Here is an 18,076-nt window from a genome sequence, read left to right on the forward strand (position 1 = left end):
TTAATTTTGAGCAGTGATTATAAAATTTCCTTTTTTTATTCCAAGCTTTAAAAATGAGATTAACATTAGATGACGACATTGTGCCTTTCAGATGGATCATCTAAAGAGGGGAAGATTCCAAATGTGTGTGTTTCAGCACACAGATGCTCTTTTAAGTTTTAACAAAACTGCACTGGGAATTTTGTCACACTCAAGTAATCTAATGAAATTAATAGTTCAATGATCTCAGTGGTTTATTTTCTCTGCAGAAATCTTTTGAAACTATAATAAGGGTGAGGAAATGAACGAATCATGAGATTTCATTGAACAACTTAATGACCTTGATGTCTGCCAGCCTTTTAATTCTTTAAATTTCATATAAGTCTTTACAAATAAAAACTTTACAAATGCATGTTTATTTCCCTTTGGGTACTTTGCGATAATAGGTTTGGATGACATAATGGAAAACAGCAAAGACTACAATCGGAGACTCTGGGCTTGGGAAGGCTGGAGGGCTGAGGTCGGCAAGCAGCTGAGGCCATTATATGAAGAGTATGTGGTCCTGGAAAATGAGATGGCCAGAGCCAACAGTGAGTTTGCTGGGCTGTGGCGGTTCTGAAGCTCTCTGCAGGGCTTCGGGGCTATTTCTCATGAATCACCAAGCCTGCCCTTTGATCTAAGGGGTATTCCTAATTTAACAGTCACCTGCTGAACAATTAGGTTACGTGTCTCAAAGAGGAGACCACCAGGGAGTAAGGAAAGGTGAATTGACATTGTACGGTTGAAAGGGCTCAAGAGTGAGACTAAGTTACCAGGCCTCAAACAAATCAGTTGTCTGGGAAGGGCTCAGGCCCCCGAGGGTTCCTGAGGTAGTCTGGGGGATTGATCGATTCTATTTACCAGAAAGGATGAGAGTCAGAGACACCATCTCTCCCCTAAACTCCCATCTGGCCACAGTTCATTCTCAAAGGTCATTTGTGTGTTTATGTCAGAGTGGTATCCCAGAACGAAACAAATCAGAGTAGTTTAGGCTGCAAACCTACTATTCTCTGTAGTTGTAATTATAACTCAAATCACGTGGTCATCAAAATCTTAACATGGTGAGGAATTTCCATATCTCTTAACTTACCCTCCAGCCTGAATAATGAGCCGAAGCCATGGCATTATGAATTCATTTATGCTCTGGGGTTGAGGAAGGAAAAACATTTTTCATCTGTTCTTTCTAAATGTCTTTCACTACCACTTAAACTCATGTTCTCAAGCCACAGGCAAGCTGGAGACAGGAGCCCATCGCCACATCCTTCCATCCAATTATTTACTTGTCTCCTCATCTTCCTGATCATCCATTGCCAACGTGCATGTAAAAATAAAAGTTGCTAAAATACATTTACAAACTTTACTAACTCATTACCCTGACACAAGCTTGCATTTCCCGATAACAAGACACTACATGAAGCATACGTACAATTTGCCAGCAAACACAGGCCCACTGTGGCCATGTCCAAGATGAGTTGGGTTAGATTTGAAAATATAAGGCCCTGAGCAAAATGAGAATTTAAAGATCCAGTCACACGTTTTAAAGCTAAGGATGCAAATTGACCTATGGAGAGAGTAGAGACCTGGGGTTAGGAGACTCGGAGTGCGCCTCTGCCCCTCACCAGTTGTGTGACCTTGGACGAATCGTTTAACCGGCCAAGAGCAGGCTGTTACCCTGCACCACGGGGATTATAATACTGTCTGTCTTGTAGAGTTTTTGTGCTTAGTAGATGAGATAATGAATTAAAATTTGGACACATTAGCTAGTGTTATTATTTATTTGCATCCCTTTGAGTTGATATTTAGAAGGGCAATAAAAATGTGACAGGTTTTTGGAGTTTTTAACCTCCCAGGAAAGCTATTCTATGTATATTGTGCTTTATCTCTTTCTTTCCAGATGTTCTCATTTTTCTTCTTTTTAAAAACAGATTATGAGGACTATGGGGACTATTGGAGAGGGGATTATGAAGTGACGGGGGCAGGTGACTATGACTACAGCCGCGACCAGTTGATCAGAGATGTGGAACGTACCTTTGCAGAGGTAACAAGGAACTGTCTGCAGAGACAGACGTAGGGCAGCATGCAGGAAGAAGGGACAGGGACCAAAAGCATTCTGGCTTGTTCTTAACACACTGGCTGGTCGTTCCCAGGCCTCAGAGTTATGGAATATTAGAGCCTGGCAAGATTGTAAAGAATCACAGGGCAACTGCTGCAGGTGATCGGAATTGCTCTGCTTTTCTCTCCCTTTTAGCCATTGAGCAGCAGTTACCAACAGGAAGATTATGAGAAGGAAAGACTATAGGAAGGAGCGGTCTTTTACATTATAAGAAGGCATGGGTTTCAGGAGCTAGGTGGGGCCTGTGCTGTCTTCCTTTGTTAGCAGAGCCACAGGCTTTGCTTCCTTCCTCAGGACACTTGATACTGTTGTTTCCTTATCTTTGGCTAAGGAAGATGTTCTAGGGAAGGGAGAGTCCTATTAGAAGTGCCCCATAGACACCTCTCAACGTCTCGCTCTTCCTTCATTTTGACCCCCACACCCCCATGCCTTCCAGCTTCTTATGTGAAGCTGTTCTGTCACAGCCATAGCTGGGCAGAGCTATCAAAAACGGGAGTAGGACAAACAACCCCCCCGAAAAAGAAATGGGCGAGAGATGTGAGTAAGTACATCATCAAGGAAATTACACAAATGGCAAATAAGCAAATAAAACGTTATTAGGGAAAGGCACATTAAAACCATGATTAAGAACCACCACAAACAGAGTTACCATATGATCCAGCGCTCCCACTCCTGGGCATATATCCGGAAAAGAGGAAAACACTGATTTGAAAGGATACACGCACCCCAATGTTCATAGCAGCACTGCTTACAATACCCAAGACATGGAAGCAGCCTGTGTCCATTGACAGATGAATGGAAAAAGAAGATGTGGTATATATATATACACAATGGAATATTACTCAGGCATAAAAATGAATGAAATAATGCCATTTGCAGCAACATGGATGGACCTAGAGATTATCATACTAAGTGAAGTCAGACAGAGAAAGACAAATATCATATGGTATCACTTATATGTGGAATCTAAAAAGATGACACAAGTGAGCTTATCTACAAAACAGAAACAGACTCACAGACATAGAAAACAAACTTATGGTTACCAGAGGGGAAGCGGGGGAAGGATAAATTAAGAGTTTGAGATTAACAGATACACACTACTATATATAAAATAGATAAACAACAAGGTTCTACTGTATAGCACAGGGAACTATATTCAATATCTTATAATAACCTATAATGGAAAAGAATCTGAAAAATAATATATGTATGTATATGTGCATGTATATACACACACACACACACACACACACACACACACACACACAACTGAATCACTTTGCTGTACACCTGAAACTAACACAACAGTGTAAATCAACTATACTTCAATTTAAAAAAAAAAGCCCACTACATTCCCACCAGAATGGCTGTGATTAAAACAGACTAACAGGGACTTCCCTGGTGGTCCAGTGGGTAAGACTCTGCGCTCCCAATGCAGGGGGCCGGGGTTTGATCCCTGGTCGGGGAACTAGATCCTGCATGCATGCCGCACTTAGGAGTCTGCATGCCGCAACTCAAGATCCCGCATGCCACAACTAAGACCCGGCACAGCCAAGATAAGAAAAAAAAAAAAAAAAAGACTGACAGTACTAAGTGCTACGGACAGAAATGTAAAATGGTACAGCCATTTTGGAAAATGGTTTGGCATTTTCTTAAAAAGTTAAGCACATACTTACCATATGACTACGGTATTTCACTCTTAGCGACCTATGTGAAAGAAATGAAAACATATAGCCATACAAAGACTTACGCATGAATGTTTATAGAGATATTACTCATAATAGCCCCAAACTGGAGACAACCTAGTCACCCTTCCGCTGGTGAATTTTATCCTTAAGATACTAAATGAAGCAAACTCTGATGTATTCATACAATGAAATGCTACTCAGTAATAAAAAGGAATGAACACTGATACATGCAACAACATGGATTAACCTAAAAAACATTAAGCCAAGTGAAGGAAGCCAGACATGAAAGGTCACATATTGTATGGTTTCATTTATATGAAATGTGCAGAATAGGCAAAACGATAGAGAAAGAAATCAGTTCAGTGATCAGCTGGGGTTGGGGTGGGAATGGAGTTGACTGCAAATGGGTGCAAGGAAACTTTGGGGAATGTTGGAAATGTTCTAAAACCAAGCGGTAGTGATGGTTGTCCAACAGTATACTTTTATTAAAACTCACGAAACTATATATTTTAAAATGGTTGAATTTTATATGTAAATGATACTTCAGTTTAAAAATGAAGGAAGTATGAATGTTTTTTTGCATCTGCCTTCCTTTTGGGATCTGTATCCCTCCAGGTGTGTTAATTGCTTTATGCAGTGGAACTAGTCATCATCGATATCTGGGAAGAATGAATGCTTTCAAACTCTCCAGAATATTTCAGAGGAGAAGAAATTAGAACTTAGGGAAATTCTACTTGTCTAAAGAAGCTCCTATTTTTAGTGTTGGGGATTGGAAATAGGCTATTCTTGGTCTTAAACTCTCTTCCTGAGCTTTTCAGATTAAACCATTATATGAACAACTTCACGCTTATGTGAGGGCAAAGTTGATGGATGCCTACCCTTCCCGTATCAGTCCGACTGGATGCCTCCCTGCCCATTTGCTTGGTAAGAAACTCCAGGAATTCTTTGTGTACTTTGCTCTTTGTCATTTCCACCAATAAAGTTGTTTTTTTGGAGTGAGGCCCAACTTTTGAAAAATTCTGTGAATGAAGTTAGTAACATTATAGAAATCAAAGTTTGAAAGCACTATCTTCAACAGAGAAGTCATTTTAAATTGTTCTCTGTTGCATTACTTTATACATAAAGAGTTATTATGTTGGCCACAATCCATAGGATAAAGGGGTTATTTAAGATCACTAGAGAAATGAGAGTGGAAATGGGGAAACTAAGTTTTATTAATCAACTTGGTTGGCTAATCCTCGAGGTGGGATTTTAGCATCATATTCAGAGGAAAGAAGCTTGGTTGGCTAGGGGCAGTCAGGGGTGAGAGAAAGGCTTTCTAGAATTAAGGTATAGCCTGAGTGAAAGCTTTGTTAAGTTCATTGTTCAACTGCAACAATTTCTTTTGCTAAGAAGTACTTGGTTTGGAATCATATGAGTAATGAATGAAGTCTTCATCATGAAGGAAGATGCCTAGCTTAGGAGGAGAATCAATCTTCCAAGAACTTTGGATCCTGCCATAGAGCTTTTGTAGACCATGCAAGACCTGGGGCCCTTTATTCAACCTCCTTATTCCCCACCAGAGAGTGGCCATCCTCCCTCCCCTCTCCCTCACCCCAGAAGCTGAGGCCAAATAAAATATATGTTTGAAAAGTTCATGTCTTGCATATATAGCATGCCTACTCTAGCCAAGCTAAGTTGCTGACAGCTGATTCTCCACAGCCAAGCCTCTCTCTTAGCAGGGGGGAATCTGGACAAAGGATCAGTGGAGACTTTTTCCTCTAAAGCAATATATAAATACTCTCTACAGTGTCTTTGGCAGGTGTTCTTTGGTAATTCACTTTCTGCTTAAACCTGTCTGTTGTCAGGTGGCTCCTTCTTCCTTCCAAAGTAAACTAACCTAAAGTCCTACCTTATGTGGAGGTGAATCAGCACCCCTCTAATGCCTTCCATTCATTTTGCCTAATTCCATGCTATGAGGTTACCCAGAATATGTCCATTCTTCTTCCACAAGATGGCCTTCTAGAGATTTATAAACAACCACTGTCAAGGCACAGCGTAGTACCTGGCACAAGAGTACGTACTCAGTATATTTTAGTGAGTATTACTGTTATCATCACGTATACACTATTTTCTTCTTTTATGTTAAATATCCTACATAGATTTTTCAACCATTCTTTAAAATCTCACTTTTCTACTTGTTCTCCTTTGGACAAGCTATCCTTTGTTGATGTCCCTCTTCAAATATCACGCTCAGAACTGAACAGTTACTCCAGATAAAGTTTGACCAACATGGAGTAAAAATGGTGCTATGGTTTCCTTTGTTCTAGACTCTGTAATTCTACTCGCTTACCCTACAGTCACATTTGTGTTTTGGAAGCCACATCATACTGCTTGTTGGGTCCCTTTTGGTCTTTTACATGTGGGATATGTTTCAGCCTGATGTCACATATCACATATTTCTAGAATAGATAGATGTTTCTTTAAAATTGAAGCATAGGACTTTACATTGATCTCTACTGAATTTTATCTTTTAAAACATGAGTTCATTGACATATTCTTTATGTAGTTATTTTCCCCCATTCCTTTGGTGCCAGGATTCTGGTCCTATTATGAGATTGATTTTTTTCTAGATCCATTTTTTCCTTTCAGGGTTTCTGGCCTTGGAATTCAATTTAACATTTGTTTGAGATGTTTGAAAAATCACCCAGTTAAGTGGATTCCTATAATATAGTAATAAAAGTGGAACTTAGTTACTGGTTAGTTAGCAGAGATTCCTGAATGATGATCCTATATGATCTCTCTCTTTTTTTTCTTTACCATTATGGTTTATCACAGGATATTGAATATAGTTCCCTGTGCTATACAGTAGGACCTTGTTGTTTATCCATTCTATATATAATAGTTTGTATTTGCTAACCTCAAACTCCCAATCCATCCCTGCCTCCCCCTCCATCCCCCTTGGCAACCACAAGTCTGTCTATATGATCTCTCTTGAATCCAATATCATAGATTACTAATAGTCTAGTTTGTAGTATTTTGTCCCATGGATGAGGGACTATATAAATCTATTTCTAATCTATAGTAGCTGTGATGTCCTGTACATTTAATACATTGTGCCTTTGAATTGTAATTTGAAATGTGAGAAACAGGGATGATTCCCTAACAAGCTTTGTCTAGCCACATCATCTCCTGCCATTTTAACCTTTTAGAGGCGGTAAAAAAAGAAGGGAATGTTGAAAATATAAAATAAGGGAAGAAGAAAAGAGGTAGTGAAAAGGAAGCACAGAAACTAGATTAAATCTAGAATACTCTGTGTCCTGTTTACCAATCCCACCTCATGCACTATGTAAAATCAGGTCTATACTTCTGTTGTCCTTGTCATGTATTAACGAAATCTTTTTTTTAAATAGGTGATATGTGGGGGAGATTTTGGACAAATCTGTACCCTTTGACAGTCCCCTTTGGAGAGAGACCGAGCATAGATGTTACCAAAGAAATGCAGAACCAGGTAGGAAGAAGACACCTTGAAAACCAAATCTAAATCCTCAACCTCATTTCTTTTTATGCCATCCTTCTCTTCTTGTCTTATGAAAACATGTAAATGAGAAAATGTTCAAGCTAATTTAAATTTATTTCTTATGTAGCTGTCTTTTCATGGAAAAGTAGTTTACAATGTCAGTGACATCAAGTACCTTCAATAAGTATGGTATTGATCTTGCTGAGAGATATTAAAAGTAGAGATGACCTGAGTTTTCCATTAAGCAATAAGATGTGGAATTATCAACTGGTTGCCATAACTCTTTCTAAAGTTAGTCATTGCGACGGACCTAGAGTCTGTTATACAGAGTGAAGTAAGTCAGAAAGAGAAAAACAAATACGGTAAGCTAACACATATATATGGAATCTAAAAAAAAAAAAATGGTTCTGAGGAACCTAGAGGCAGGACAGGGATAAAGACGCAGACGTAGAGAATGGGCTTGCAGACATGGGGAGGGGGAAGGGTAAGCTGGGATGAAGTGAGAGAGAGGCATGGACATGTATACACTACCAAATGTAAAATAGATAGCTAGTGGGCAGCAGCCGCATAGCACAGGGAGATCAGCTCGGTGCTTTGTGTCCACCTAGAGCCGTGGGATAGGGAGGATGGGAGGGAGGGAGACAAGAGGGAGGGGATATGGGGATATATGTATATGTATAGCTGATTCACTTTGTTATACAGCAGAAACGAATTCAACATTGTAAAGCAATTATACTCCAATAAAGATGTTAAAAAAATATAAAGTTAAAAAAAAATAAAGTTAGTCATTGCTAAGTAGTCAGTAATCTCTGTGAATAGTAAAACAAGGATATCATTAGAAGATTTTTGCATATTAAAAATCATTACTGTTAAAAATATTACAAGAGTCTAAAATAGTTTTTAAATAAACTTTTTTTACCATCTTGGTATAATTGTTTAAATTCTCTATGTTCCCTTCCATTGATTAAATAATATTATAGTTATAATTGTGTATTTTTCTTTATTCAGCTAATAGCCTACATTTCTGGGTAGGAGCCATAATCATACATCTACTGGCCGTGTAAAATTTCTTCAGATGGTTGCACCATGGTTTGCTATTTATGCACTGCTTGTTAACAGTTTTAAATCTGTAAGCAGCAATGCAATGAACATCTTCACCTACGTAACATACTCCTGGGAAAAGTCCATAGCAGAATGAAAACGTGAAGCTGCAAGGGCCCCTAAACTCCTGCAGCCGTTGTAGCCCCACTTTGCAGTTGAGCAGCAGCAGAGGCCCATCTTTATGTAGCTCCATAGCCTATCTACGGTGTTTTCACACCCACCATCTCGCCTAATGTTATGTTTACGACAAACCTATGGGACTGCCAGGACAGGTATTGTGATAGTTCCATGTTGTAGGTGAGGAAACTGAGGCTTGGGTAAATGATTTGTTCAAAGTCACAAAGACAGTCAGTGACAACTAAGGTTGGAACTGAGAACTCCTAATATTTCCAGCCTGGTTTTCTATCCATTCATTCTTCATTCAGCAGATGTTAATTGTGCTTGCCCGTCTACGCTGTTTTAGTATATGTTCATTCTCCTTAAGAATGCCATACTCACCAATAGCAATATTGACTGACATTAAGCCTTTAAAGGTCAAAGAAAATATCCATAGTGTCTGTTATATCCAGTTGCATATCCCCAAGGCTGACATAGGAGAAAAAACAAACTTGACTGGTCTTTAAGATGAAAGGAAGTTTTCTGTGTCACTAAAACGTGATTCATTAAATATCTGCCAATTATACAAACTTAGTTTGACTGATATGGGCCTTATGTCCAAAGAAGTCTTGGTCAGCTCCAGAGACACTGGTTCCCAGAAGAGTTTGCTGAATCGCAGACACCTTCTGCTGCCCCTCTCCAGTTCCAGAACATTCTGAAAGTTTAGATTCCCATACAGACTATGAAGCCAAGGCCCCCCCCCCACCCATCGGCTGCTGGGTCACATGTGGGCCTTTTTGGTTCCAAAATCACGCAACTTCATGTCTGCTTTATTGTTTGTGTCTTCTAATGAGCCTAATGCCAGGGCCTTGCCCATCGAAGGAGATCAATCAAGGGATGTTGTCTTGAGTTGAACAGTTTTTAGCAAAGAGAAGGTCATTATCGTTTGTGTTTATACTTGGAACATAAAGAATAAAGACAAAAAACTTCACACATGATCTCACCCCGTCTACTGTTAACATTTTAATGTATTTTCTCATTAAGATTATACCATATAAGTGGTTTATATATTTTACTTTTTCACTATTAAATTATTAAAAATATCAATAAAAATTCTTTATAAATCTAATTTATTTAGATTTTCCATTCCTCAAAGGCATCATTATTCATTTAACCATTCTGGTGGTTGTTTCCACTTTTCCCTCTATTAAAAATCATTTTAGGGCTTCCCTGGTGGCGCAGTGGTTGAGAGACTGCCTGTCGATGCAGGGGACACGGGTTCGTCCCCAGTCCGGGAAGATCCCACATGCCGCGAAGCGGCTGGGCCCGAGCCATGGCCGCTGAGCCTGCGCGTCCGGAGCCTGTGCTCCGCAACGCGAGAGGCCACAACAGTGAGAGGCCCGCGTACTGCAAAAAAAAAAGAAAATCATTTTACACGTTGTACACCTTAAACTTACACAATATATCAAATTATTTCAATTGAAAATTAATAATAAAAATCATTTTAAACATAATTCTTCGACCTAATTTCTGAGAATTTCCTAGGTTAGTTCCCTAGAGACAGGATTACTGAGCCAAAGAGTATAAACGCTGTGAAAGCTGTCCATACATGTTGCCAAATTGCCTTCCAGAACAGTTATGCCTTTGTACACATCCAACAGAAAGAATGCCGTGATTTTAATGCTAGAATTAAATGCTGGGTTTTTTTTTTGTTTTTTTTCTTCCAGTCCTGGGATGCAAAGAGGATATTCAAGGAGGCTGAGAAGTTCTTTGTGTCTATTGGCCTTCCTAATATGACTCAAGGATTCTGGGATAACTCCATGCTAACTGAGCCAGGCGATGGCCGGAAAGTGGTCTGCCACCCCACAGCATGGGACCTGGGGAAGGGTGACTTCAGGTAGTGAGGCTGATGTGTACACAGCTGATACTAAAATGGGAGACAATGGAGGGATGAGGATGAATTTGGATTCCTTCTCTGCTTCTCTGAGCACAGAAGAGATGAATGAATTCTCCTTGAATGAAGGCTGGGAGTCCATGAGAGCACATCTGGGCTTTCCAAGGAAAAGGGGATTGTCAGCAGGCCCTAACTTGAACCTTTAGACAGTTTGCTTCATCTGAGATGATATGCACCCATTAGAGTTGCATGGTCATGGGTATGGTGGTGACCCCATTAGGAAAGGGTTGGTGCAAGATTTATGGAAGGTGGATATGTGAGTCAGGCATTGATCCCCACCTCCGTTTCCCTCTTCTGAGTGAACTAGGACAGGTGAATAGATAAGCTGGTATGTGTCATTAAGAGAAACACAGAGAACACTCCATGGGAATTGGAAGATAAGTGACCACACCTGGAATAGGGGTTTGGCTCAGACAGGGCTCTTCAGGTGGCATTTGAGTTGGGCTTGGAAGACAAGAAGGGTTTGGACAGACAGAGCTGGGAGGGACACGGGGCTGGGAGAATAGCAGTATCAGATGCAGAGAGGCAGGACCAGTGTTGTGTACTGGAGTCAGCAGGTTAGGCTAGAATAAAGGGCGTGTGAAGGAGGGTCTGTGTGAAATGGCAGAATGAGCACAGGCTTTCTAACCCCAGCTGTGTCACTTAATGAATAGGCAACCTTGGGCAAGGTATTTAACCTGCTTGGGTTTCAGTTTCTTTATCTATAAAGTGGAATCGTAATTCCCGGTTGGCAGGTTTGTGAGTGTCTTAGGTTGGGTTCCCTGGCTTGAGATGGAGATTCTTGTACACGTGTTTCACCGAGGGAGAGCTTGCAGGCAAAGGGGAGTGAGGGAAGCAGGATGGGGCAGGGGAAAGAGTTAAGTAAGGAGGTGGTCTCTGCTAGAGACTTGGCCTCAGCCTGATCCCATGGGGCTCTCTGGAGCCTGATTTGTACCACAGAGTTGGTCACATCTTGAGACAAGAGGACTGGCCCTTTGTACCCCATATTACTCAGTCATTGGCTGTGGACTGCCCCAGAGTATGGGGCCACATAACCTCCTGGTTGAGGCACCTCCCATTTAGCCAAAAACATTAAAGAAGGAAGCAGCTGTTGGCCAACAGCCAGGACTCAGACAACTGGGAGATGGGTGGATCTTTCTGGTAAAGCAGATCTAGGCAGGGCCCCAGCCGCATGCGCTAGAGTAGGGGTTGGCAATCCTTTCCTATAAAAGGTCAGATAGTAAATAGTTTCTTTAGGCTTTGCAGGTCTCTGTTGCAACTACTCATCTCTGCCCTTGTGGCATGAAAGCAGCCATAGATAATACAGAAACGAATGGTTAGGGCTGTGTCCCAGTGAAGCCTGATCTATCACAGCAGGTAGCCAGCTGCAGGCCATAGCTCACTGACTCCAGTACTAGGGTGAAGCTGAAAAATGAGTAAGTGTATGTGAGCTTCCTAGCACAGGATCTTACACACAGTAGATAGTAACTCTATAATAGCTATTCTTATAATTGTGCCGAAAGAGTATAGAGAAAAACCAAGTTAGAGAAGGAGGTCATATTGGGGTGTATAAAGGAGGTTGAGTTTGTTCCTGAGCAGCGGGAGTCCTTAAAGGGTATTTGTCAGGGGGATGACGTGGTGCTCAGAGTGGTGGGAAGACGACTGAACCTACTGAAATATGACCCCTACACTCATCTGCATGAAATTGCTCTTGCCAAGTTGAAAAGGACCGGCACCTAATTGCCAGATGCCATCCTCATACCATTGGGCCACAACAGCATGGGGCCGTGTTGAGGAGTTGTCTTTGAAGTGCTCTTGTTCACTGATGTCTGCATCGTCATTCCTTCTGGACTTCTTTGACTTCTCTCTCTGTCTCCTTTTCCTCTCTCCACCCTGTACATCCTGGGACCTCCTGGGGCTTTGTCCTTGGCCCTCTTTTCTTGCCATCCTACACAGCTTCATGGGCCATCACATCCACTCCCTGACTTACATGCTAATGATTCCCAAATATCAATTTCTAGCCCTTTCTCCTACTACTACTATGTCCTGGCTGTACCAAACTGCTGGCTGTGTCCTGAATGCCACATTCTTTTCTCAAGCCATCCTCACTGAGCGCTTCTAGGAATGTCAGTCTCTTGTCCCTCCCTGCCATTTGCCTGGCAAAGCCCTGCATGTTGATCAAGGTCCAGCTTGCTCATTGCATCCTGAGTTATGCCCTTCCTGGGGGCTTCCAGAAGACTATGCCTCCATATACTCATTGTTGTGCCCGAGGCCATGTCTACTGATCACTTGTAGAGTACTTGCCTCCGAGTTTCTGTAGTAGACGACTCTGTTTATCTTCCTTTCTGTTAGTCTGTGATCAGGAGGACAAGATTCAGCCCTGCCCATCACTTTATATTGAGCACCTAGTACAGTTTCTAGGACGTACAAGATAGGTCCTCAAGAATCATTGGTGAATAAGTCTTGGAAAGGTGAATGCTATGGAAATCCCATATAACTCCATTGTGATGATTAAATGAAATTCAATGAGATTCATTTTAATCTTGCCCATTTTTGTTCAGGATCAAAATGTGCACAAAGGTGACGATGGATGACTTCCTGACAGCCCATCACGAGATGGGGCACATCCAGTATGACATGGCGTATGCCACACAGCCCTACCTGTTCAGAAATGGAGCTAATGAAGGTTTCCATGAAGCTGTTGGGGAAATCATGTCACTTTCTGCAGCTACACCTCACTATCTGAAAGCGCTTGGTCTTCTGCCCCCTGATTTTTATGAAGACAGTGGTATGGACATGTTTTCATGGCCTGTTTTGGGTATTCTTTAGTCTGACATGGGCAAAGGTATTTATTGTCATGCATAGGATATATTTAATTTTTGCCATGTAAAATATAAGTTATTTATGGGTAACTGGAAATTGCTACTGGTTAAAAAAAATTTTAAGTATATAGTATAATATGCCAGCTTCTGGTTTTGTATCTTTGAAAAGGGCATAAGAGAGGTAAATAAGTGAATGGTCTTGGGACTCTAAGAACCATCTAACAGAAGCTTTTTAAAAGGATGCTAAAACAGGCCCACAGAACTGAAATGGCTTATCCAAGGTTACCCAGCTAATTAGTGTCAGAGTTCTGACTGAATCCCCTGGTTCTAGGTAAAAACCAAAACAGTGGAGCTGGAACAGATTCTAACAACCATTTTGCAGAGGAAGCAAACTGAAGACATGAGAGGGAAAATAATTAACCCAAGGTCAAGAAGCAACATGGCAGAACCGGAAGCAGAGCCCTAATCTATAACTTTTCCCATAATATTATGCAAAGCAAAGTGTAACTTGAAATTTGGGAGTTCTTAAGGAACAGGTGGTGGAATATCAAGATTGGAGGAGACTGAAACGTTTTGTTCATGTGGCCGAAGCATGAATTTGCCCCGTAACATCCCCTCAGATTCAGGCCATCCTTCAGCATCTTTGCCCGAGGCAGCCTGTTTCTCTTTGGATGGGTTGGACTTGATGGAACACGACAGATATTCACGAGATCCAGATTTTTCTGTGAGGATTTTTTCTTGTAAAAGGAGGACACTTAGGGCCAAATATGTTCTTCTTTCCTATGTATTTCTCTCCCCTCATTTTAGCAATTTGGGACATAAACTTCAGCTCTGCCTACTAGTACATTTAGTCGATGAGGTCCAGGTCATGAGCTCCATCCTTGTGTGGGCAATTCGCTTTGCCTCGACTTCTGGCTCCAGACCTTGATGATCTCACAAGGACCTGGGAGTAGGTCAGTGTAAAGCCATCATCATGTCTGAAAAATTTACTGTGAGCACAGACCCAGTGGGTAATAGACAAGTAGCAGCATCCTCCCATGAAGGGAGCAGCAGAGGAAAGGGGGTTCGCAATAACCACACCTGTTTCCTAATTTTAAAGTATCATTCTCAAGTCAATTAACAGACCATTATTAGTTTTATCATTTTTTAATATTCCTTGACAGCAGTCAAAGATGGTTGAATCACTAAGACAGTATTAGGCATGGTTAAACCACTGATTTGAAAAACTCCTGCTTCTTTCCTTGGCTCTGGCCCTGATCTGTGAATGATGCTAAACAAAATAAGGTCCTTCATTCCTTCTCTCTCTCTCTCTCTCTCTCCTTCTCCCTCTCTTCCTTTCTTCTTCCAAAAATATTTATTGAGCCCTTACTATGTGTAAAGCATTTTAAAAGACACTAAATACATTGGTGTGCCAAGTAGATAATATCCCTCTGCTTACATTCCAGTGAGCTTCACTTACGCACTAGATATGAGCTCCACTGCCTTTTTACATCACTAATAAAGGATAAATGAAATAACATAATTTGTTAAAGCATTTTAAACTCAGGTAAGGAAGATGTCAGTAAATTTAAAGTACATTGGACTTCTGATCATCCAGTGGATGGTTTCCTCTAGGGAGGCTCGTTTTTGTTGTTTTTTCCCTTCCCTGGTTTACTGGCTTTTGGCCACATCTGTTTAATATTTGTTTATTTAGCAAAGACTCACAGAGGACATCATGTAGCAGACACCAGGCTAGGTATACAGTCTTGAATGAGAATTGACAGTCACTTCCTTCATGGAGCTTGCAACAATAAACAGTGTGGGGCTTCCCTGGTGGCACAGTGGTTGGGAATCCGCCTGCCAGTGCAGGGGACATGGGTTCGAGCCCTGGTCCGGGAGGGTCCCACATGCCGCAGAGCAACGAAGCCCATGTGCCACAACTACTGAGCCTGCACTCTAGAGCCCGTGAGCCACAACTACTGGAGCCTGTGAGCCACAACTACTGAAGCCTGCGTGCCTAGAGCCCGTGCTCCACGGCAAAGAGAAGCCACCGCGATGAGAAGCCCGCGCACCGCAATGAAGAGTAGCCCCCGCTCACTGCAACTAGAGAAAGCCTGCATGCAGCAAAGAAGAGCCAACGCAGCCAAAAATAAATAAATAAATAAACCAAAAAAGATAAACAGTATGACTAGGAAAGTAGATAAAATATCCCTAATTAGCTCTGATAAGAAGTACTTAAGGAAGGCAACGGAAACTAATAAAGAAAAAGGATTAGGGGTTCCTTGTAGATTTATTTAACCTGATCTATCCAAGGCTTCACCCTACTCCAAATCCCTCAGCTGAGAAAACGAATATATACATATTATTATGTCCACTGTCAATATTTCTCATGTGATCATCCTTACAGTAAGTATATCTTGAGGAATAATATCTTGAGGTTAGGAAATTATCTAATACAAAACGTCCGCTGTCACCCTCATCTTAATGTTTATCCTTTCCCATTTTATTTTCAGCAACAGAAATAAACTTCCTGCTCAAACAAGCACTTACTATTGTTGGAACTCTACCGTTTACCTACATGTTAGAAAAGTGGAGATGGATGGTCTTTAAGGGTGAAATACCCAAAGAGCAGTGGATGCAAAAGTGGTGGGAGATGAAGTAAGTCAATGAATATGCAATCAGTAAAATGTTTCCTCTTGAGTTTGCTGTTTATTTAAAAGCATTTGGTTGGCCTGTGTCCACACACTCACATACACACACAGACATCATATACTTAGTACCAGTATCTGTATTTTATTGCCTGAGGGCTTCCTCTGGTCACTAGGACCCTCCTATGGAGAAAAGACTGAGGAACTATGTGTGATGGGAATTGGTGGATAAGTACTTCAGCTCCCTCGCCCTCAGCGGGGAGAATTCTGAGGTGAGTGCTCTACGTGGGATCCTAGAGTTCCTCAGTGGGAATAGGCTCCAGTTACCCACTGTGGTGACTTGCTTGATAACACACCTTTTGGGGGCTGCTTTCCTTTTCCTGTCTCACTTCCTCACTCCTTTGCCTGTGTTTCCTGGGATCACGTCCCAGGGCCTGATCTCAGGGTCTGTTTGGGTGAGAACCCACCTAAGACAACTGGCACTGGAGTTCTCAGAGAATTCTTCCTAGTCAGAATAACTGGGATTTCAGTGGCTAAATCTTGAAATCTAGTGATGTGGGGCTAAGTATGTGAAAATGAGAGAGAAGTGTATTCAGGCTAGGGAAATGCCATCACATACCACACACACACACGCACACACACACACGCACACACACACACACACACACACACACACACACACCCCCACATTAACTGCCTCCTTTTTATTTTTTAAGTCTCCATTTGGGAGCTTTCTCAGATAATGTTTCCTTGGCTCTGCCCCACCCCCAGCAGGGTCAAGTGACATAATTTCTCATGCTCTATCTTAAGTATTGAGGCACCCATTAAACTGTGATATTATTTCGGAAGTGATCAATTTATTCATTTTTATTTTTGCTTTTGTCCATTCTTTGAAACAAAAATATTTACCCCACATTTTAGGTAAAGCACTGGGGAATCCGATGCTGATAATTTCTGATGTTCTCCTCGACTTCAAAGAACTTGTAGTCTATGGAGGAATGCAGGAAATGAAACCACTGCAACGTGTTGGGTTGTGATGGGAGAATGTGGGCATCCATGAGCATCCAAGGGGGGATCCAAAACCCTGGCTGATAGGTCAGATGAGGAGAGGCATCCAAACAGCTTTGAGAAAGATGTGGGATTTAACCAGGGGTATGTAGAGGGGAAGGGAGAGAATTCCAAGCTAGTGAGAGCCTGCTGCATTTGGGCAACAGAGGGCGATTCCTTTCAGTAGTTTCAGCGCTACCTCATTCACCGTATCCCAAGTGCCTTGCACAGTGCCTGGCACATGCAAGTATGAAATAAATGATGAAAGTATTACAGAAGAAGATGGAAGGAAGGAAGTTAGGAAAGAAGGAATGAATGAATGAACGAATGAAGGAAGGAAAAAAAGAAAGAAAGCTTCTCCTTACCATCTATTAGTCAGACTCCTGTCAATTATTTTTGTTTATTTTTCCTCTCTGTGGTGAAGATCTACCATTGTAACATTCAGCCCCATATCCGTAAGTTGAAGTCAGTGCCACTCTTCTGCCAAGATTCTCTCTGGTGACATAAACCCTCCTTGGGAGGGAGGAGGCAGCATCTGTAGTAGCTGTTGCTAGCATTTGAGTATTACTGAAATTATGTCTATCATGATCCCACAGTGAGAAAGGACGGATGTATTCACTTTAAACAATGCCAAATACATGGTTTTCCTACCTTTTTTTTCTGATCAAATTAATTTTTGATCCCTTTTAGTTTATTTCCAAAGGTACATGGAATCAGACCCTTAAAAGGATTCATTAATGCATTAATTACTCTATGCATTCAGTGAATCCACGTGAAGTCTTTTCTTAGCATTGCCATCGTGTCTGACACTGGAACTGTAAAGATGACCAAAACACAGCCCCGCCTGCTAGGGCAAGTCTCCAGGGCAAGAAGGAGCTGTATGTGAATAATTATAAAACGGAGAGAGAAATGGCAAAGGAGGCAGAGCTAGAGAAGGCCAAGGGAGCTGGAGGGTTCACTGTGCTGGCAGGTGGTTGGGATCAGGGGCAGGCCTCACAGAGGAGGGGACATTTGAGCTAGCCTTGAAGAATCAGTGAGATTTCAATTTTAGAAAATTCCGCCTACGAGGAGCCCATAATATGTAGTGCCGGAGAGGAATTATTAGGACTTTTCACTGTATGTTTTTGGCCAC

General features: G+C 41.5%; 1 protein-coding gene across 3 annotated transcripts in view; it reads left to right on the forward strand.

The window, feature by feature from the left end:
* ACE2 (angiotensin converting enzyme 2) overlaps positions 1–18,076 on the forward strand; it is a 56,391-nt gene that overhangs the window by 21,850 nt on the left and 16,465 nt on the right. The window contains exons 5-11 of one of the 3 annotated variants that reach the window (XM_019925618.3): positions 426–569; positions 1,944–2,056; positions 4,638–4,743; positions 7,212–7,309; positions 10,243–10,412; positions 13,010–13,236; positions 15,763–15,907. In XM_019925618.3, the coding sequence (XP_019781177.2) occupies positions 426–569; positions 1,944–2,056; positions 4,638–4,743; positions 7,212–7,309; positions 10,243–10,412; positions 13,010–13,236; positions 15,763–15,907 (1,003 nt within the window). Of the gene's footprint in view, positions 1–425; positions 570–1,943; positions 2,057–2,094; positions 4,744–7,211; positions 7,310–10,242; positions 10,413–13,009; positions 13,237–15,762; positions 15,908–18,076 lie in introns of those variants that run through there. The other 2 variants (XM_073798847.1, XM_073798848.1) reach the window with 2 other exon arrangements.

The sequence above is a fragment of the Tursiops truncatus genome, chromosome X (assembly GCF_011762595.2).
Source record: "Tursiops truncatus isolate mTurTru1 chromosome X, mTurTru1.mat.Y, whole genome shotgun sequence".
Taxonomy (NCBI): domain Eukaryota; kingdom Metazoa; phylum Chordata; class Mammalia; order Artiodactyla; family Delphinidae; genus Tursiops; species Tursiops truncatus.